General features: G+C 37.2%; 1 protein-coding gene across 6 annotated transcripts in view; it reads left to right on the plus strand.

Moving 5' to 3' along the window:
• Positions 1-19,197, plus strand: part of SOCS5 (suppressor of cytokine signaling 5) — a 75,973-nt gene extending 56,776 nt beyond the window's left edge. For all 6 annotated transcript variants that reach the window (XM_063328646.1, XM_063328649.1, XM_063328647.1 and 3 more), the window contains 2 exons: positions 8,457-8,548; positions 10,974-19,197. In XM_063328646.1, coding sequence (XP_063184716.1) covers positions 10,986-12,596 — 1,611 coding nt within the window. In that variant the 5' untranslated portion in view covers positions 8,457-8,548; positions 10,974-10,985 and the 3' untranslated portion in view covers positions 12,597-19,197. The remainder of the gene's footprint in view (positions 1-8,456; positions 8,549-10,973) is intronic.
• Positions 19,198-19,497: the final 300 nt, after the last annotated feature.

Genomic DNA, 19,497 nt, shown 5'->3' on the forward strand with positions numbered 1-19,497 from the left:
CTTTTATGGTACATATTGATACTATGTTTCGAATCATGGGCATTCCTGTTTTGCATGGCACAAGAAAAGTGTTACTTTTTTTTTTTTTAATTTAAAAACACCGAAGTCTCCTTGCTCCTGAGTAGAGACCAACAGGGCCTCTAAATTTACTCATTAGTCATCTTTGTGTAAAGGTGCAGAATACAGAAGGAGAGCAGGTTTTGCAAAGAGCTTGATCCTTTACTGTGCTGTCACTCTAAGAAACATTTTTGTTATTGTTAGTAACTCTAAACTTAGTAATTTATAATCTCATTACCCTGAGCTTTTTCTTTTTAAAGATTGCTAATGGTTCTTTGTATTAGTACTGTTTAACATCACTGCCAGTTAAAGGAATGGTGCAACTGTTTATATAACATGTTCAATTAAAAGCCATAGAGTATGCTGCTCTGCTCTTAAGTTGTGTTTCTTTTGGTAATACCAGTGGTTTGACTATCAAGCAGTTCCATTACAATCTCTTGTTTTCACAAACACCATAATTCTGCATTAACGCTTATTGATTGAAATGTCTTTCATACAGAGACTGTGTACAAGTACTGCCTGTGCCTTTTAACACTTCTAAATCTCTAGTTATTTAAGTTATGGAAATATTCGTGCTACTGTACGTGGTTGGAATTCTTGACTAGCAATCTGAAAGTAAAATGCCTAAAACGTGAGGCTTGGCAGAGGCATAGATAAAGTCTCTGCTGAGCGCTTTACTTTCAAGAAATTTCATTCTGGCTTTTCAATATTTATACTTGAACTGTCTTGCACAAAAATAAAAATCTGAAGTATATTGATGTCATGTATATATTTTTATGTATTTATTTTTGTGTATGTGTATATATAATTAGACACTAGTTGGTTCAATAATATAAAACTCTAAGCTAACAAACTGATAAATTTTTTTCCCTTACTCCTAAGGAAAAATCTCCCTGCCTCAAGGGGCTGAACCTACAAGGCTAATGCAGCAAGGCTAATGATTTTATTTCTTTCTTATTTTTTTTAATTGAGTTTTAGCATTGTGAAAAACAAAGGGCAGAACTTCAGAAAGCTTCAAATTCAGTGAAATCATGATTCCTACTAGAGGTCAAAATATGTTCTGAATTTCTTTTCACACTTTAGGAAATCCCACTTGAAGTTCCTCATGCAGTCTACTTTTAGCTAGTTTCCAGAATGTCGGGTTTGGGTTTTTTACTTTTTTCTCCCCTTTCCTTAAAGATGCACTGTAATTTGCTATGTAAGCTGTCATTGCAAATGTTTTATATGTCCAGTATACAGAAAATCCATGACAGTCTTAGTTTTGATTTTTTGGCATATAAGTCCATAATTTTAAAGTTATAATAATGCCTTTAAGCTGATTTTTGGTGGTACTTGAAAACCAAAATTTCAATTCCACTGCAATTTAGTAATAGTGTTGCCCTTGGTTGTGCTGCAGCGTGACCCCACACAGCAAGGCTTGGTGGGTGCTCAGTGGCAGAGCCTGCAGGTACAGGACCATAGAGCATGGGTTCCTTTCAGCTGGGAAGATGCAGGAAAATGCTTCTGATAGCTCTAACTGGGTATAGTCTAGGATAAAGTTGTCTGTGGATCAAAGTGAAAACATGAAACAGGCTAGACCTACTGGCAGCCTTCCAGCTTCTTCTCCTTCTTTGCAGGGTTTATATTCTTTTACCTACCCTGGCCCAGCCTGGGGAACCAGGTGCTTGCTGCCAATTAGTCTTGTCAAGACAGCCCACAGCTTCTCTTGACAAGCCTGACTGCTGACAGCAGCTGTGGGGTAGTCTTAGGCAGGATTTTAACTCCTTGCTTGCCAAATACTTTGCAGGTTAAATCACCATGTCTCATTCTGCAGTAATTCAAATATGCGTCTAGTTTATGAAAACATGTTTTATACAGAAACTGATCTAAGATTGCCAGTGGTGCTATAGAGATAGGGTTTACTTGTCAAACTTCTGGTATGAAAGAATGTAAGTGGGAGTTAAGTCATTACAAAGGTCACTTTATAAATTTGTATATGTTATCAGAATTGTCCCTCCCAGGCCATCTCCTAATTGATGTGGAGCATGGCTGTAGCTGTGTAAGACACCAGGCTGGTCCAGCAGTTTTTTTCCCCAGTAGCTTGAAGTTTAATCTCTCTTTGGCATTGGAGCGTCACAAGAAAGTTTGACCATTAATATAGTTGTACTATAGATTACAATTAAATGTTTCATATTTTTAAACATTTCGTGTCACTTATGTTGCTGCAAACAGAAGCTCGTTTTTAGTTGTGGGATTTTCCTGAGTATTCTTGTCTTTTACCTATGCATATGACCTTGCTACTATCAAGTGCTTTGTTCCAGTAATGTTTAGCAGTGAACAAAAAATAAGGATGCTATCCATAAAACCTCAGTGGGTTTTTTATTTTCATCAGAAATGGCAAATTTATTAACTGAGCAACTCATAGTGCAAGAGATGATTTATTTTGTTTAAGTGCATGTAGTAATATTTATTCTGCAGGTTAACACTAAATTCTCTAATTGCAGTTCCTATGAAATCACAGCTTAAGCTGTCACTCTTCTCAATTGTTGTTGTTGTAGAAACTTTTCATTTCACTCAAATTTGAAAGAAAGGCAGGTTTTTTTAATGTGTCTTCGAAATTGCATGGATAGCAGTGCTGCTTTTTCCTATGTAGTCACCACTGTAGATACATCACTAGAGAAAGGCAAGTAGAACTTTCTTTTTATCAGTTTTAGTAGGTGGCAGTTAGCTAGTTTGTATTGGAGAATATGATCTTTTGCTTGGTCAGATAGAAAAGAAACATGGGAAGTATCTGGGTGCATGAGAAGAGCTCTGTGTGTAAAGATGATGCTTGTAAGCTGATGGAGGGCAAGGGTACTATGGTGGGGTAGAGGCATTAAGCAGGCTGTTGATGTTTTGAAAAATGTGGAGTATCAAATGAGAAGAAATAAGACTGTTTAAACAGCATAAATTGATCCCAGAACAGAGGAACTAGCTGTTTGCAAAATAGCCATTTTGCAATTGAATGAAATGCTCTGTTTACAAAATATCTTAAATTGAATGTTTCTACTGAGCTAGTCAAGGATGTGGAATATGATTGACCCATCTTTTCAACTTTGCTTCCAATTTCCTTTGCTTCTAGTGATACATAGCTATTACAATATGCTTTTCCTTAACTCAGAAGTCCCAAAAATTACATACGAATAACCATTAGATCACTCTTTATATCAATTTGAGACCCATTTATATTTTAGAACTTGATAGAAAAGGGTATGCTTCGTTAAGTGTTCATAAAAGTAGAAACAAATTCTGCCCTGCTAGGGAAGAGCTCCGTAACTTTTTCTCAGAGTACTTACAGCTTTTGCAGAGGTCATCAAGAGGGCTGCTGTACTTAACTTGAACACTGACTGGAACCGTTTATTCTGCCCACATGAACTTAAAAAAAGTCTATCGGCAGCTTCTTTTTGAGGAGAGTTAAACATAGCAGTACAGAAAACATTATTTCAGCAAGTCACCTAGAGTTCTCTTCTGTAGTGGGTACCTTACTTTGCTAACTTTATGCTTTTTCTTTTACTTTTTCAAATGATAAGGTGAAGTTATGAGTTGCCTACTTAGGGTGTGTGGAGGTAATTTAAAGAAAACTATTTCTGTTCGATGTTGCTTGTGTTGATTTACATGTTGTTATGAGTGGCCATCAGGATACTGCCTAAATGATTTGAGAGTGTCTTTATTTGGAATTAATATGCATCATTGTCTTGAATTTGCAGAGCTTCTACCATAGATACCTACCAGTATGTGGAGTTCTCAGTAGATCATATAGCATTACTTCTGTGTTAATATCTGAAACTTATGCTTGCTATGTGTGGTTCCGTGATCCTTATATAATTAGATATGCTAGCTTTGTTGATGATGGTTATGTCATTACCTGCTAGACTTGTGTAAGTTAAGGGAAAAGAGTACTTCAGAAAAACTCTTTATTTTTGTTTCAGTGTTGTTCATGTTCTGTTCTTCCATTGATGGCTTTTCTGTTTGAGGGATTTTAGATTTTCTGAACAGAAAAGATCACAACTGTACGGTATTTTCTAATCTAACATGTGAACACATGTAGTCCTGACATTGTCCTTTTTGAAACCCAAAGCCCTGTAAGGGGCTACAAGAATGTATCCCACTGTTCAAAACGTCTTGGAATGGTATTCTTGAACTGAAGCTACCAATGTGTAGCTGCTTGGAAAGAAACTAGCAGAACATCAGCTATCCAATCTAAGACTGCTTTTTGCTCACTGTGAATCTGCACCAAGGAGGGGGAGGAGATTACTTCTCACTTTCAGGTTGGAACAATGGCAAAATGTCATTATTTTTCTTTGACTTGACAGCCTGCCAGCTTAAGTCCTTGAAACTGGTAGCTTTCCCTGTGTTTTAGCAGGACGCGTCAAGCCAACTCAGCATTTTATTTTTGAAGTAAACATTTTCAGTGGCTGAACTTTCAACATGAATGTTCAAAGCAGCATCTTAAATAGAATCCTGATCTCTCTCTTCACAGCCCCACAGTTGATTAATTGAGATTTCTCTTCAAAGTAGCAGTCTAAGCCCTCAATATCGTGAACAGAACAAACCAGTGCTGCTGTGGAAGGAAGCAGTCTTCCCCTGGCTGCTGCTTCCTCCCTCCTCATCCGCTCCTCCCTTGCGTTAACACGAATGTTTATAAAGAAGTTGTAAACCAGATGGAGTAAACGATTGAGACTTTTTCTGGTAATTCATTTTAGTCTGGATCAGTTCCTTGAGTTGGTTGACTGAGCAGCTATACGGTGTGCAGACCACCTCCTGTAGCAGCACAGGTGGCTGGGAAGAGGCTGAGGCCTTTTCTTTCGGTTGCAATGCTGACTTATGCCAATTTAATGTGGTATTAGAATTACAGCTCAGTGTCCTTTACCTCTTCTTGGCAAGTTTGAGTTTTGATTTGGGGGTTCAGACGTTCATATTTTTCTTCCTGTGCAACTGCATTTCCAAATTATCAGAGCCTGCTAGGAAAAACGCAGTAGTACTTTGCCCTGCTAAGGCTTTCATGAACACTTGAGACACTTGGCCCCCTAACTTTGTCTAGTTAAAAAAAAAAACAGCCACCTCTTCCTTCAAGCCCTCCAGATCAGTTTTTCAGGCTGTCTGCTGTGAGCCCGTTTTTGTGTGTGTGTAGAAAAATGCATGGTTCCACTTAAGCCAACATATTCCTTGCTTTTTTAAGAAATGATGTCTCTAGTATTACAGTAGTAATTTATTATTTCTGGAATGTGTAGTGGAAGGGAGGAAATTGCTTTGTAATCCTTAGTGTTGCCCTTTCTTCCTTCCACAAGTGGGTTACTTTAAACAGTAGGTGTTTGCCAGCCTTATTCATTTTGACTGAATAAGGTTGAGGAGTGCTTATGTGAGCAGCTTTGTTAGTGCATCCCTAGGAGCAGTAGCCTATAGCAGGCGTTTGGCAATGTGCAAATAGGACATTAACCTCTTCAAGCAAGCATACCTTAATGGAAGCAAATGTCTTTAATAATGGAGTCTCTCATCACTGCTAAGTGAATCATTTTAAAGTAAGGAGCAATCTAAACAGAAGTGTAGTCTCTCTCCATTCCTTTTACTTCTATCTCTGTGGTCCAAGGTGATGTGCCCCAGTGTCACTGAATGTGTTAGCCTGCTTGCCTTCTTACACTCGTGCTAGCATTGCACTAAACAATGTGCAAGGAGCAGAGAGACTGGGACTTCTTTTCCCTCCCCTTTCAGGTTATTGTGTTTTTTGACTTGTAAGAATTGTCTGGTTTTTGTTTTCCTTCAATGTTTTGTCCTTGTTATCTTTCAATGTTTTGAAGCTATCATCATATGAAAATACCAAAACGAAGAATCTTGTAGATTTTTGTTTTTGAAATAAGCATGCTTTACTTGTTTGGTAAGGTGTCATACATTATGCAGTGTTTCAGCTTTTGTGAAGATTTTTACGAGTTAATATTTTGAATGTAATTTACTGTATCAACTAATTTTTAAATTGGGTAACACTTTAAGGGTGAAATAACTGTGTTATCTTTAGGACAGAGCACAACCTTGGCTTTCAATGCTCCTCCTAGGAAGTCACAGGTGGAAAGCACTGGCTAGATCTTGTGACACTTCTGGAAAGAGTGGCCTGAGTTTTCACAGTAATCTATTAATATGTGGTATTTCAGGATTAGAAACAGGTTGTAACTGTTGCCTTTATTTAAGTCATATTATACCAATGGTTTTCTTCACTTTCTTTGTAGTTTCATTATTTGTTCACTTGGAGTACTTGAAGACTACACTCATGCAAACTTCATGGCTTTGAAGGTCTCTAAACTTACTGCAAGTGGGAATATAGTGTTAAGATAACTATGTCTTATCGCTTCTGTAATCCCTGTAGGGTGCTTATTACTGTTATTTTTTTAAGATAACTTATGCCAATTTATAGTATTAAAAAGAGATTGGTTTAGGAACATTAGTGTAATTTTCCTGAGAAAATCTACAAGTTCATGAATTCACTTTGTGGATTTTGATGGAATTAAATTTAGTTTTTGTTCAGGCTAAAGTAACTTCTGGCAGTGCTCCTTTGTAAAACCAGCATGATTTTAAGGCCAGTTCAGAAGTAATTTGTATTTTGTCAACCTTAGCGCTGCCACAAGAAATCTGTGGCACATTGATTTAAACTCATTTAAAATTAATAGATTGAATATTAAATATTTTAGCAATGACTCAAGTTTTATTCCAACACAAGGTTGAGAGGTTTAACTGAGACAGTCACCCAAATTCAAGAAACTGTTTTCTGTTAGCGAAGGATGGTTCCCAAAGCAACCGCTCCCTCCTGGAGCCACCGGGCAGCTTGTCCAACAGGCTGTGTCAGCTGGCTGGCAGTGGCGATACGAGGGGCGATACGTTGACTGTTCATCTTGCTGAGCAGAACTGAGGAATGATAGTGGTGTCTAAAGTTAAGTACCATTAAGCATGAAATTTCAAGATAAGCTTCTGTGTCCTTTTTGTATTTTTAATAAGTTAAAATGGTTAGCTTGCAGCCCCTTTGCCACCTGTGCCCAGTAAAAGAACATTACTGGTTTTATTTGGAATGCAAGTATGTCTTCAGAGGCCTGAATGACCTACTGCTTTAAGTAAGGCTTTATTTAAAATTGTATAGTCCTTATTCTAGCAACTTTACCTTTCGCTTGCTCTGTTAAGGCCCTTGCTCTGAACCAATTATAGTATTTTTTACTGTCTCGTAGACGTGCTAGGAAGTTAATGGGGGGAAAAGAGAAATGGGGGTAAACTTCAGAGTTCCAAAGAACTTTACTTTTGCTTTAATCTTCATTTTGTACTAAGATTTTGTACTTGTAACTCTTGCTGTCTGGAAAGGTTACTTTTATGGAATCTTTCAATAATAGTATGGCCTAACTTTAAAAGCGTTTCAGCAATTTTAGTGCTTACAGAGGTGAATGAAAACTAATCGTATTTAGTACTTTTCTGATGTTACACTGGAGTTTCTGCCTAGGAATGCTAACTTATATTCTACTAGTGATTATTCAACGCCATAGTTTTTTGTTCCAGTAAATATGCATAATATTTGAATATTTTTCTCCCTGTTTTGCAGGTAAAGCTTTAATATAAGTTCCCAATATTTTCTATTAACTCTTACTGCTGTCCTGGATTGGGCTCTAGTGTGGAGAAGCAAATTATTTTCCTTTGTCCTGTTACTGTTAGATTTCTGACAGGGGCTTAAGCATACTAAATCCCTCAACTCCTCTTAGATTTCTGAAAAACAATGATGATTATTTTAGGGAAGTGCTGACCTGCTCTTTTATTGAAGAACTTGTCTTGTATTCCACTTACTTTCCCATTTTTAGAATCATGGTTCATATTCCTCTGGCTTCACAATCATATAACATCCTTGTGGCAAGTACAGCAGTTGCTTACCTGGAAAAGTAATATTAGAAAAGAGTGTATTTTTAGCTGCCTTTTGATGTGATGTAGCAGCTGGAAACAGGGAGGAGAGGCAGTATGAGGTGATCTGACAGCACTGCCAACCACAACTTGGGAACCACTGCTTTGGACTTGAGACCAAAATGTGGGGAAACCATTTTTACAGGCCTGAGTATGCCCATTGTGCCTGGCACTTCAGTGATCCAGGTGCTGTGGCTTTGCTCTTCATTCTCAAAAGCTTTATTTGAGGGTCCTCCCCTGGACTCTATTTGACAAATATTGTTAGTGAATGAAAAAAAAAGTTCTGTGAAACTTTTTGTTTATGTTAATGTGCATTAAAAATATATAATGAGCAGGCAGTTCCATGCACTCATTTAAGATATAATTAGTAAAACATCCCTTTGATACCAGTGACTAATTGTAAATATCTAAATTAAAAGATATTCTAACAACTAACAAAAATACCGTTTTTCTCTTTGTAGTAATCATGTCTACTGCTCAGAGAAGGAATCTAGCAAGTTCATGTTGAGGTATATTCTCAAGACAAGATACAGCGACTCGTATGCTTTTCTGGGTAAGAAGAGTATCTATATTCTCTCAGTATGACAAAAAGGAGTTAACCTTTCAAATGTAACTTTTCAAAAGTACGGCCTGTCAAGACAGTGTGGTGGGGTTTTGTTGTTTGTTTTCTTTGTTTGTGAAGCAATCTGGACAACTGTCGAGAACTTTCCAGCCATCTAACAGTCTGAAGACATTCTAAATTTAATAGTGCAAAGGAAGAGCAATAATGAGCAATTTTAGAATAAAAGACGCTACTGAATAGCGTATGACTGTTTGGCTAGAAATGTAATTCCAGTTCATTGTCGCAAAGATGTCTACTGTTTCTAGCCTGATTTCCCAAGGGACTGAAGCTTATATACCCTCTTTTCCTTTTCCCTTCCAAAAAATTTCAAATGTTTCTGTGACTAGGAAAGGGAAAGAAATGTACAACTTGAGAGAAAAATGGGTTGAAGTCAACCTTATATGTACACTGTGTTGACAGACTGGCAGCCAGCAAACATATGCTGCCTCCTGGTCAGTGTGGGTATTCTGAGACACCACAAAGAGCTATGATGATTGCGATGGCATGATACATGGTTGTATGGTTCCTACAAATCTGTATGTGATCTGACTTTATTTTTTCTGCTGCTCTTAGAACTCTTCTAGTTCCCCCGCTTGGTCCAGACAACTCCAGAAAAAACAAATTTAGGAATATTTTTTTTTAATCAGGAAGACATTCTTTGCTTATTTGCTTATACGCTTTCATGTATGTACAGAACTCTATAGCACCTTCTACGTATAATATTTCTCTGCAAATGTCTCCCTCCTTAATAACTACTTGGGTGTGGTTTGGATTGTCATTAGCACTGTGTTCTAGGTAACTTGTACCGGTAATCTCCAGAGACTCTTAAGGCTTGATTTCTTCCCCACTTCCCTGCATCCACACTAAATTCTTAAGGTTTTATTTTATGCAGTTGGATGCAGATACCTAGCTTGCTGGGTTTGCTGAAGTATCTGAGGAGGTGGTGGGGAAAAAAGCTTTTGCTTCTTTTGCTTTTTGTTCCTATAACAGTTAGGTGTTTCACGTTCATTATCCTTTCATGATTTTCATGTAAGCTGTACCTCTGACTATTCCTCAGTCTCGATGGATTCTGCTGTAAAGTCATGGGCATACAGCTGTGGTGCTATCCGAAGGGACTTCTAGACTGGATCGCTAGAGTATCGCCTACTTGCTTATCATCCACGTTATTTTGTGAGACTCAGTGCATTCAGTCATTCCTTCAGATTCCTTTCTAGCTGTGAACAGAAAAGAACTGCAGCAACAGAGAAATGTTGCTTCAAAATAATATATTTCCGAAGAACAGAACAGTTTCCATTAAGAGTTAAATTAGATAAGATGACATGTTTTAGTCCTTTAAGTTTAGCACTTCTCTCAGAACTTTAATTAGATCTAATTTAGCTTGGCATTGCCTGACTTTTTTTAGTACAGAATTAGCCTGTTTCTCTCTGTCCTAGGGCAGTCCTGTGTTTTTGGCAGTCTCGTTCCAATTATCAAACTCGGTTTCTAAAGAAGTCGTTGCAGAATACACACTGCTAATGTTTTTATCTTTTTACTGTATCTTCGTGATTCCCTGTCATCGTGTTTCTGCTGCCGAGCTGCTTTCTTTTTAAGTGCTCTTACTAAAGATAGAAAAGCTCCTTGGGCTCTTTCGCTCTTTTATATCTAAAGTAATAAAACCAGACAGTTTTTTTTTTTTGATGTTTCATATGTATGGCTTTTATTAATATATCAGAGACTTTATAATTCTAAAATTCTTACTGCTTTTCCTTGTCTTTGGGTGATTGCCTCATCTTAGAATGCTGAATGCTTTTCCCCCCCCCCCCCAAAGTTTCTATTTTTGGGCTAATTTTTTTATTCTTGTCAGTTATAGTTTGGAATTTATCTGACCTGTGGCTGGAGCTTTTGCTTTTAGATGGCATGTCTGGACATTTGCAGTGCACTTGTTGGATTTCACTTACTGTTCTTATAGTTTGGAGTGACTCAAATAGTTATTTTTCAGAATTTATTTTTACTGCTACTTTATTGGAAGCTTATCAGGGAGTGATACCTTACAAATGACTTAAAAATTCTTCCTAAAATGAAGAATTTTAGACTGTATGTTTCCTGGTCATCAAATACAACTATGCAGACCTACCTATGTGCCTACAGAAAAATATGAGGGCATGTTAGTAAATAAAATCTTTGTAATTTCCAAAACACTTCCTTCATGGTGATTTTTCTGAATATCAAAATGGTGCGATGCATATCACTTCCACATAACCATTCAAACACTAGGGTACTTTTTCAAACGTAGTGTGTTCAATTAACAGTTGTCTTGTGTCTATAACTTAATCGATAATTAAAGATGTATCCTCATTTTTTTCAAACTGTATTTTAATATTTCTTCTCTTGAATTTAGATAACGTAATCCATGGATAAAGTGGGAAAGATGTGGAACAACTTCAAATACAGGTGCCAGAATCTTTTCAGTCACGAGGGTGGAAGCCAAAATGAAAGTGTAGTTGTGAACTCCAGTAGTTGTTCATCTGCTAAAGAGAAAGCTGTCCAGATAACCGATTTGGCTCAACAACAACCTAGCAGCCCTTTGAGAGAAAACATTGCTTTGCAATTAGGTTTAAGTCCTTCAAAGAATTCGGCAAGGCGGAACCAAAACTGTGTTACAGAAATTCCTCAGATTGTTGAAATAAGCATTGAGAAAGAAAATGACTCGTGTGTCACCACAGGAGCTAGACTTGCTCGAAGGGACTCTTACTCTCGGCATGCTCCTTGGGGTGGGAAGAAGAAGCATTCCTGCTCTACCAAAACCCAGAGCTCCTTGGATACTGAAAAAAGATTTGGTAGAACACGAAGTGGTTTGCAGAGGAGAGAGAGGAGGTATGGGGTGAGCTCTGTCCATGATATGGATGCAGTATCAAACAGGACAGTAGGCAGCCGTTCTCTGCGACAGCGTCTCCAAGAAACTGTTGGGCTGTGTTTTCCCATGAGAACTTACAGCAAACAGTCCAAACCTCTGTTTTCTAACAAAAGAAAGATCCATCTCTCTGAACTAATGCTTGAGAAATGCCCTTTTCCTGCAGGCTCAGATCTGGCTCAGAAGTGGCATCTCATTAAACAGCATACAGCGCCTGTGAGTCCTCATTCAACTTTTTTTGACACATTTGATCCTTCCTTGGTTTCCACAGAAGACGAGGAAGACAGGCTCAGAGAGAGACGCAGACTTAGTATTGAAGAAGGGGTTGATCCCCCTCCCAATGCCCAAATACATACTTTTGAAGCTACAGCACAGGTTAATCCATTGTATAAACTGGGACCAAAGTTAGCCCCTGGTATGACTGAGCTGACCGGGGACAAAAACATAACACCTCCAGGGAGCTGTGACTCTGAAGAGGACACAACAACACTTTGTCTGCAGTCACGCAGGCAGAAGCAGCGTCAGATGTCTGGAGAGAGCCACGGCCATATCAGCAGGCAGGGGGCTTGGAAAGTGCATACTCAAATTGATTACATCCATTGCCTTGTGCCAGACTTACTTCAGATCACAGGTAACCCATGTTACTGGGGCGTGATGGACCGCTATGAAGCAGAAGCACTTCTGGAGGGTAAACCCGAAGGCACTTTTTTGCTCAGGGATTCTGCGCAAGAGGACTACCTCTTCTCTGTGAGCTTCCGTCGTTATAACCGATCGCTACATGCACGCATTGAGCAGTGGAATCACAACTTTAGTTTCGATGCCCACGATCCCTGTGTGTTTCACTCCTCCACTGTTACAGGGCTTCTGGAACACTACAAAGACCCTAGCTCTTGCATGTTCTTTGAACCATTACTTACTGTATCTCTGAACAGGACTTTCCCCTTTAGTCTGCAGTATATCTGCCGGGCAGTAATCTGCAGGTGCACTACGTATGATGGAATTGATGACCTTCCTCTACCCTCAATGTTGCAAGACTTTCTAAAGGAGTATCACTATAAACAAAAAGTCAGGGTGCGATGGCTGGAGCGGGAACCCATAAAAACAAAGTAAATGGAAATCGGAATAAGCTTCTAGAATATGCTTTTTTTTTGTGTGTTACAGTTTAACTGCAGCAAGCGCACCAACAATGTCTAGCTTTTCTGCAATATCCTATTTAAGCTGAGTGTTAGTATCCTGTCAGATGCTGCCTGCTGTTAATCAAACTAAGTTGTGATGCCTCTTGGAAACAATAAGCAGACACAATTCTGCACGTTTTTCATTAAGGCCTAATGAAAATATTTTTGCTAATTTCTGAATATTTTGTTTCCCTTTTATAGCTGTAGTAATTGGATGAAGAAACTATGAGGCATTTTCCATGGGGCATTCATGTAATGCTAATAAAGAAATGCTTTATTAGAGGAGCATTTTTGCTAATATTTGAAGTATTTTTTTAAAATTATCTTCTTGAAAACTTTCCACTACTCAAAGTGCTAATTTAGCTCACAAACAAGTTTCCAAATACTAGTGAATAAGAGTATTTTCTTTTAATGAAGAGCAGTTCATTAGAAGCAGTCCATTAAGAGTTAATGGTCTTCTCATGCTAACAGATAAATCATGCTTTTCTCAGTGTATAAGGTTTTCTAATCATTAAGACTTGAATATGCCTGCTCAGTACTGTAATTCTATTTTAAACACTTGGAGATTTAAGTGGCATTCTTAGCAGAAGTAATACTGTCTCAGACAGTTAAATACCTTCCAGTGTGAATTACTGATTCAGTGTCAGGACATGGGATTGGATTATTGCTATGAAAAAAAAGGTTGTGTTTTTTCTAAACCAAAATTTGGTGGCCTGACTGTTTGTAACTTACAATGGAAGGTAATAGTGAAGAGTAAAAACGTTTAGTTATTTAAAGTGGTCTGATATTTTTATGGAGAAAATTACAAGTGGTTGAATTATAATCAGAATACAAAATCTGACATACCTGAAATGTCAGGTTTCACAGGTACTGTTACACTTTACTTGTAAATATCTTTCCATTTGCGCTTTTTAAAATACTTTAAAGTAATATGCACTGATTATAGTTTCAACAGATTACTTGGAAACAAGATTCTGAGTTCTGTTTGCTTATTTAATTGGAGATGGAACTTAAGATAGTTCTGTCTTAGGCATTTTTGCACTAAAATTTTGTTGGAATGCCCTGACCCCTCTTTAATGTTTTGTACCAATTATGAGTGCTCCCTAGTTTCTTTACCAGCTGCTACACTATGTTATTACTTACTTCTCTACGGCAGTGACCTGGGCGAGGTAAGGAACATTTTGGCTGCAAGTACAATAAACGTTATTCTTGTATGCTACACTAACCCTTCTATTGATGTATTTTTCTGCTTGCTGTGCCTTGTTCTGGCTTTTTGTGCTAATAAAGTACAGTATGTTCAGTGTTATACTTGTATATCTGCTCTGTTTTTATATATTCACATAACTTGTAGCAGTTAACTGAATTTTTAATAGGCTTTTCTTAGTACTTAGTATAGGTAATGCACAAATACTGTGCGGCTGAATATTGGTTGGTCAGCACAACGTATTCCTGGGTTTTGTTACATGCTTGTCAGAAACCTAACAGTGTACACCATTGAATAGTATTTCTGTAGCCACTGCGAAGTAATGGACTTGTCTGCAGGCATAGAGCATTTCAAAGTTTGGGGTTTTTTTTGTAATGTAAAGGATAAATGTTAAGCAAAAAGTATTCTAAAATGTTACAGATCCCCTGTAATGATTGCTGAAGGTGTTTCAGCTTGTTACATAGCTAACTGCTCAGCTTAATGTTTTGATACTCCCTGCTGAGTAAGGAATGATTATTCCTGTAAATTGACAGTACAGCAGTGGCATTTGTTCACTTTTAGACTATTTTAATAAATAGATGTACACGCAAACTGGCCAAATGTCCTGTTTTTACCAAAGAATACTGTCAATTTATGTTGGGGTATTTTTTTTTTTTTAGTGAAAAACTTAGAGTGGTGAGGTGCAATTTCTGTTCTATTGAATATTTATCCCAAGCGATGATAAACCAAAGTATTTGACAACTTCATCTGAATTTAAGTAATGTATACATTTATGTTGGTAGAGCATAAAACTTTTACATCGTGTCGTCATTTTTCTTGAACTCACAATGCACCTGAAGGGGAATGATTTAAATAATTTTGTAATGACTGGAACAGCACTACATAGAAGCTCATACTGCAAGGGGTTAATCTGAAGCACGCAGAAAGCACTTTAAAATGTGTGTTTATATGCTTGTGGAAAATTTGTGATCCTGTTATGCATTCTTTGTAGTAGCTTACCTTCTTTCATGTGTTAAAAGACTTCAACTGTTAAAATGGAACTTTGTTTAGAATATGTAAATACTAAGTTTATGTAAGTATGTGTACAAATGTGCTAATGGTCACTTAAGTTTTGAATTGTGTGTGTGTCATTGGATATGCAACTCCTGGTTTAAAATCTGCTCTAAACATAAAATAGGAAAAAAAAAGTCACCAGCATGAAATTGCACCCAAGTGTACTTTCACTGTGTCGTTCTCACCGTTCCCTCAGTTGGATCCAAATTCCATATGAGTTTACTTTAAATCTTGCTTTCATTATTAGTATCATACAGTCAACTTACAACTGAGCTTTGTCCCAGTTCTAGGCACCTGGTTTTTGTTTACACCCATTGCAATTGCTTGTCATGAACTAGCCGATGAGATTCTAGCTGTGACATTATCAGTGTGGTCAGGAATACACATCCATTTAAATTTTTACCATGTGGTGGAATCTTGGGGAAAAAAAAAAATAAAAACCCCAAACCCTGATCTCAGAAAGCTTGCTCTTGCATTTCTGTAAATAGTTTTTATGGAAAGGATTTATTGCTCCCTTAAAACACACAAAAAAGGAATGATCTATTTCTCTACAACTTTTTTAAGCTTTGCTTCACTGAAATATACAGAATAACTTGCTAGGGTGGTTATGCTAAAAATAATAACTTTTAAAATTATAGTAAACTTGAGCGTTGACTACTCAAGTTGCAGTGTATTTTGTAATTAATACATTTATTTTTCAGTTCTACAGGCACTAGAACGTTGGTATGTTGAGAATGGAAGTAGTTGATTCCTCCTTTCTGTTTGAGGAGTATGCTTTAACATTCTGATTTTGTTTAGAAAATCTTAAGTGTCATCTTCAAAAGATGTGCACAAACCACTGATTTTATTATGTTTTTTAACAATAGGATTCAATGTAATAAGGTGCACTAGCATGATTCCAGTCATATGTGGTTACATGACAGTTAAGTGTTTGAGCCTCAATCTCGTAAAGTGTTTTTTCAAGGTGATTCTCATTTCTGCAGAAAAAGCTATAGAAAGGGCTTACTTGGTGGGATTGTTTTGAAAGAAACCCCAGAGATCTTTGACGATATTTGAAAAGAACAGAGTGGCGGTGCTATGTGGAAATTAAGATCTTTGAATACTTGCCACAACTTGGTGGTTTTGTTACATATAAATACACACCTCATTATACTTTAGAAAGTCAGCAACAGTTCTACTTTACGAAGATACAGAAAATACAGAAATGAAAATAATTTTAATTTCCATATAACATGTTGTCTAACGTTGGAAAATTATTCTGTAAATATGTCAATGTCATTAATGCATTGACACATAGTGCATGGAGGTTTCTTTACAACTGGATCATTGTTTGTGGAGCAGAACTACATTTCAAAAAATCAGGGCATTAAATCCAAATCTTTTTAGAAATTTATGTCCCCATGGAATTGGAGAAAACTAACTATACTATGTTTTGGCTATATATGAAGGTCTAGGGGTTTTGTTTGGGTTGTGTTTTTTTTTTTTAATCGGTTTTAAAGATATAACCCTTCAGAAAATGCTGCCAAGGCCATGTAGACACTTGTGGTCTTGAATAATTTGCATGTCAAAATGAAACTTCTCTTAAGAAAATATGTTACAAAGCCATGTTTTGTATTTTACGTACTTCAAATTTTGTGTGTATTTGAAGACTTCTTTCTTAAAAATCGATAGTCTTTAAATCAGAAGCATACAGTCTTTGAAAGATCCGTGTATCCCTAGTGTTTGATAAGATGAATTCAAGCCTTTGCTAGACATCATCCCTGACAGTCGCTGACATCCTTAAGCCCATGTTTAACTTTAAGGTTCTGCACTGTTTAGAAACAAGCAAAGATTCTGAGTTTCTGTGATACAAAACCAGTTTGCTTTAGCCTCCATGTGCAAGCCAAAATATTTGCAGAATGCTTTAAAGCTTGTCTATGCTGCAAAGTTGCACATAAGACTGAAGCTGTCAAGTCAGAAGCTGCTGGGTACCAGAGAGATGAATCCGCAGGGAGCGTGGTTCTTTCTTTTTACAAAGCGGCCTTGAAGTACAGTATTTAATAGAAAAATATTAAATGAATCTTCCGTGATTCTTTCTAAAATAACAGTATTTGTCTCATTTTAAAACAATTCACATTTAAAATGATGAAAATGCTTTTTGAGTCAAATTTTCCTTTTGTTGTGAAATGATCATGTATGTGCCAAACCTTAGTCTGCAAGCTTCTGCGTAGCCCATATGTATATATGTCAAAAAGATGCCTCCAAGCATGTGTGTATTCAGGATCTTTTTTGGAGCTACCTGAAGTACGCCAATATGCTGAGCATTAGTATATTGGCATTTTAGAAACTCTCCCACTTTCTGTCTGTGCATGGCATACATCGCAAATAAAAGGACTATTTTATTTGTATCTTCAGCTGTATTTATGTATTATAGACGATTGATCGTTGTGTGTTTTCCTTCTGTTGCCACACTTGCCCAAACAGTTGTCTCGTGACTGTGACCAAAGGAGAATTTTTGTTCATAACTGCATTTTTAAAAATCTTACAGTACACAGAAATCAAATCAGTTGACACTTAGTGTTAACTCTGTTTACAAAACATGGTATAACACTCTTAATTCACAATACTGGTGTGCAAAGAATCATTTAGCTTGACCGTAGATTGCGTCTATCAAATGCAGTTGACTTAAGTATCTGAATTTAATGTGCTTTTTTTTTCATTTTTAATTAAAATGCTACTCATGAGGACTTTGCAAAGAAAAAGGCTTGATGTTTTCACAGCAAGATACATTACGCAAATGTTTTTCAATGAGGTAAGGATCTCTTGAAGATTCTTTTAACAAGTTTCCCCCTCTCAAAGAGTCTTGATTTAAGACATAGTGAAGGAAAAAAACCAACCAAAACCAAACCCACCTTTTGATGACTTTAACCTTGAAATCATTTAAAGAATGAAAATAAATCTGCTGCTTTCACTGAACTTGCTTGCATGTTGCCATACTGATGTCAGAATAGTTGCTTCAAGAAGCAAATTTTAAATCTGTTATTTCAATGAAGCATTGCCATTTTTTATTTTTATAAATTTTTCCATTTGCAGAAAATTGCGTGTCGATATGATGTTAACCCGATACTGTCTTTACATCTATTGTTATCAAGGTAACTATCGTGTAGGTGCTTTTCAAGCTGAATAAATGTTCACTTTTGTAAATTTGTGTTAAAGCTACAGCTGGGTTTCTTAAGGCCAACACAATGTGTTTATGAGCTGAAGCTCCTGGTGCTTGACCTTTTTTTTTCTTTTTTTTTTTTTTTCTGTCATTAGAAAAAAAAAATACACAATTGTGTATGTGTGATATAGCTAATGTTGCAAATTTCCTTGTCAAGCACACAGCTACACTGACAAGCAGAAACATCTGAACTTGCTTGTTGGGAGCAAAGCAACCTCTCTGATTTCTCCGCAGGAGCTGTAACTTGGTGGCGCGTTGGCAAAGAGGAAGCAGAAATGGGGTTTGTTCTTCTCTGAGCAGCTGTTAAATTGAACATGGTGCGTGTTTCCTGTGCGATAAGGTATATTAACTTTTTAGAGCCCTGATGATTTTAATAGCTTTTGGAAGATGCAGAAGTACTTGGCTGCTTTGTGACTTCTTGCTTTCATACTTGTAGTTTTGCAAAAGCATGAAGAGATATATTTATTAAAATTGAATTTATGTAGTCACCGACTGTATAAGCACTACTTTGTAATATCTTTACAGAGATAGCACATTCCTACACGATTATATTTAAACTGTTTGGGGAGAATGAATAATGACACTGTGGGCACAAATTAATTCAGATTGCACTATAAACTTTCTTACCAGAAGCCTTCATTCTTACAAAAAGGGGAAGAAAAAAAAAAACAAAAAACAAAAAAACACTATGCGATCCCTGCACGGAAAACTGTAGCTTTGGTGATGCGCGCTTTGGTTGGTGTCCAAAAAAAGCAGCACCCAGACGGTCCCTGGACCTTTTCCTGACATTCCAGTCGAAGGGGCCCTGGCAGGCCTGCCGGGCACTCGAGGAGTTGGCTGGCAAGCGTGCCGTGCCCAGCGTCGCCCCATGCCAGCACCTTGTGTGACTGTGCTGGTTTAGGTCTCCTTCACTTAGATGTTGGGGTTTTTTTAACCCCCTGCAGCGTAAATGTTTCTCCAGCCTGCCTAATTTGTCTTTGTTATCTGGTTGCCAAACTGTCTTGCATCTTAATATCGTAAGAAAATGATGTGACTTATGGCTACCCAACCAGTGTATTAAGTAATAGATGGCTCTGTCTTAATAAATGGGGTATAAACTACCATATTGTTTTCTTTTTATATTTGTTTGGGAGCAAAAAGTTGTGGGTTTAATGAGTTTATTTTAAGTCTGTACTGTAAATATGTATTTTTACAAATAGTTGGTTGTCATACGTGTCAAAGGGATAATTAGTTCGATGAAAATAATCAGTAACTCATGTTTATTCCAGTCTGTTTCTGTTGCATCTAAAAGACTTGAGTGAAGAGATCCAGAGACTGGTAATCATCATCTTTAGAAGTTTTATCACACCCTGAAATTCCAGCGGGCTCTTAATTTAGCAA

This window comes from Chroicocephalus ridibundus, chromosome 3, assembly GCF_963924245.1.
Source record: "Chroicocephalus ridibundus chromosome 3, bChrRid1.1, whole genome shotgun sequence".
NCBI classification, from domain to species: domain Eukaryota; kingdom Metazoa; phylum Chordata; class Aves; order Charadriiformes; family Laridae; genus Chroicocephalus; species Chroicocephalus ridibundus.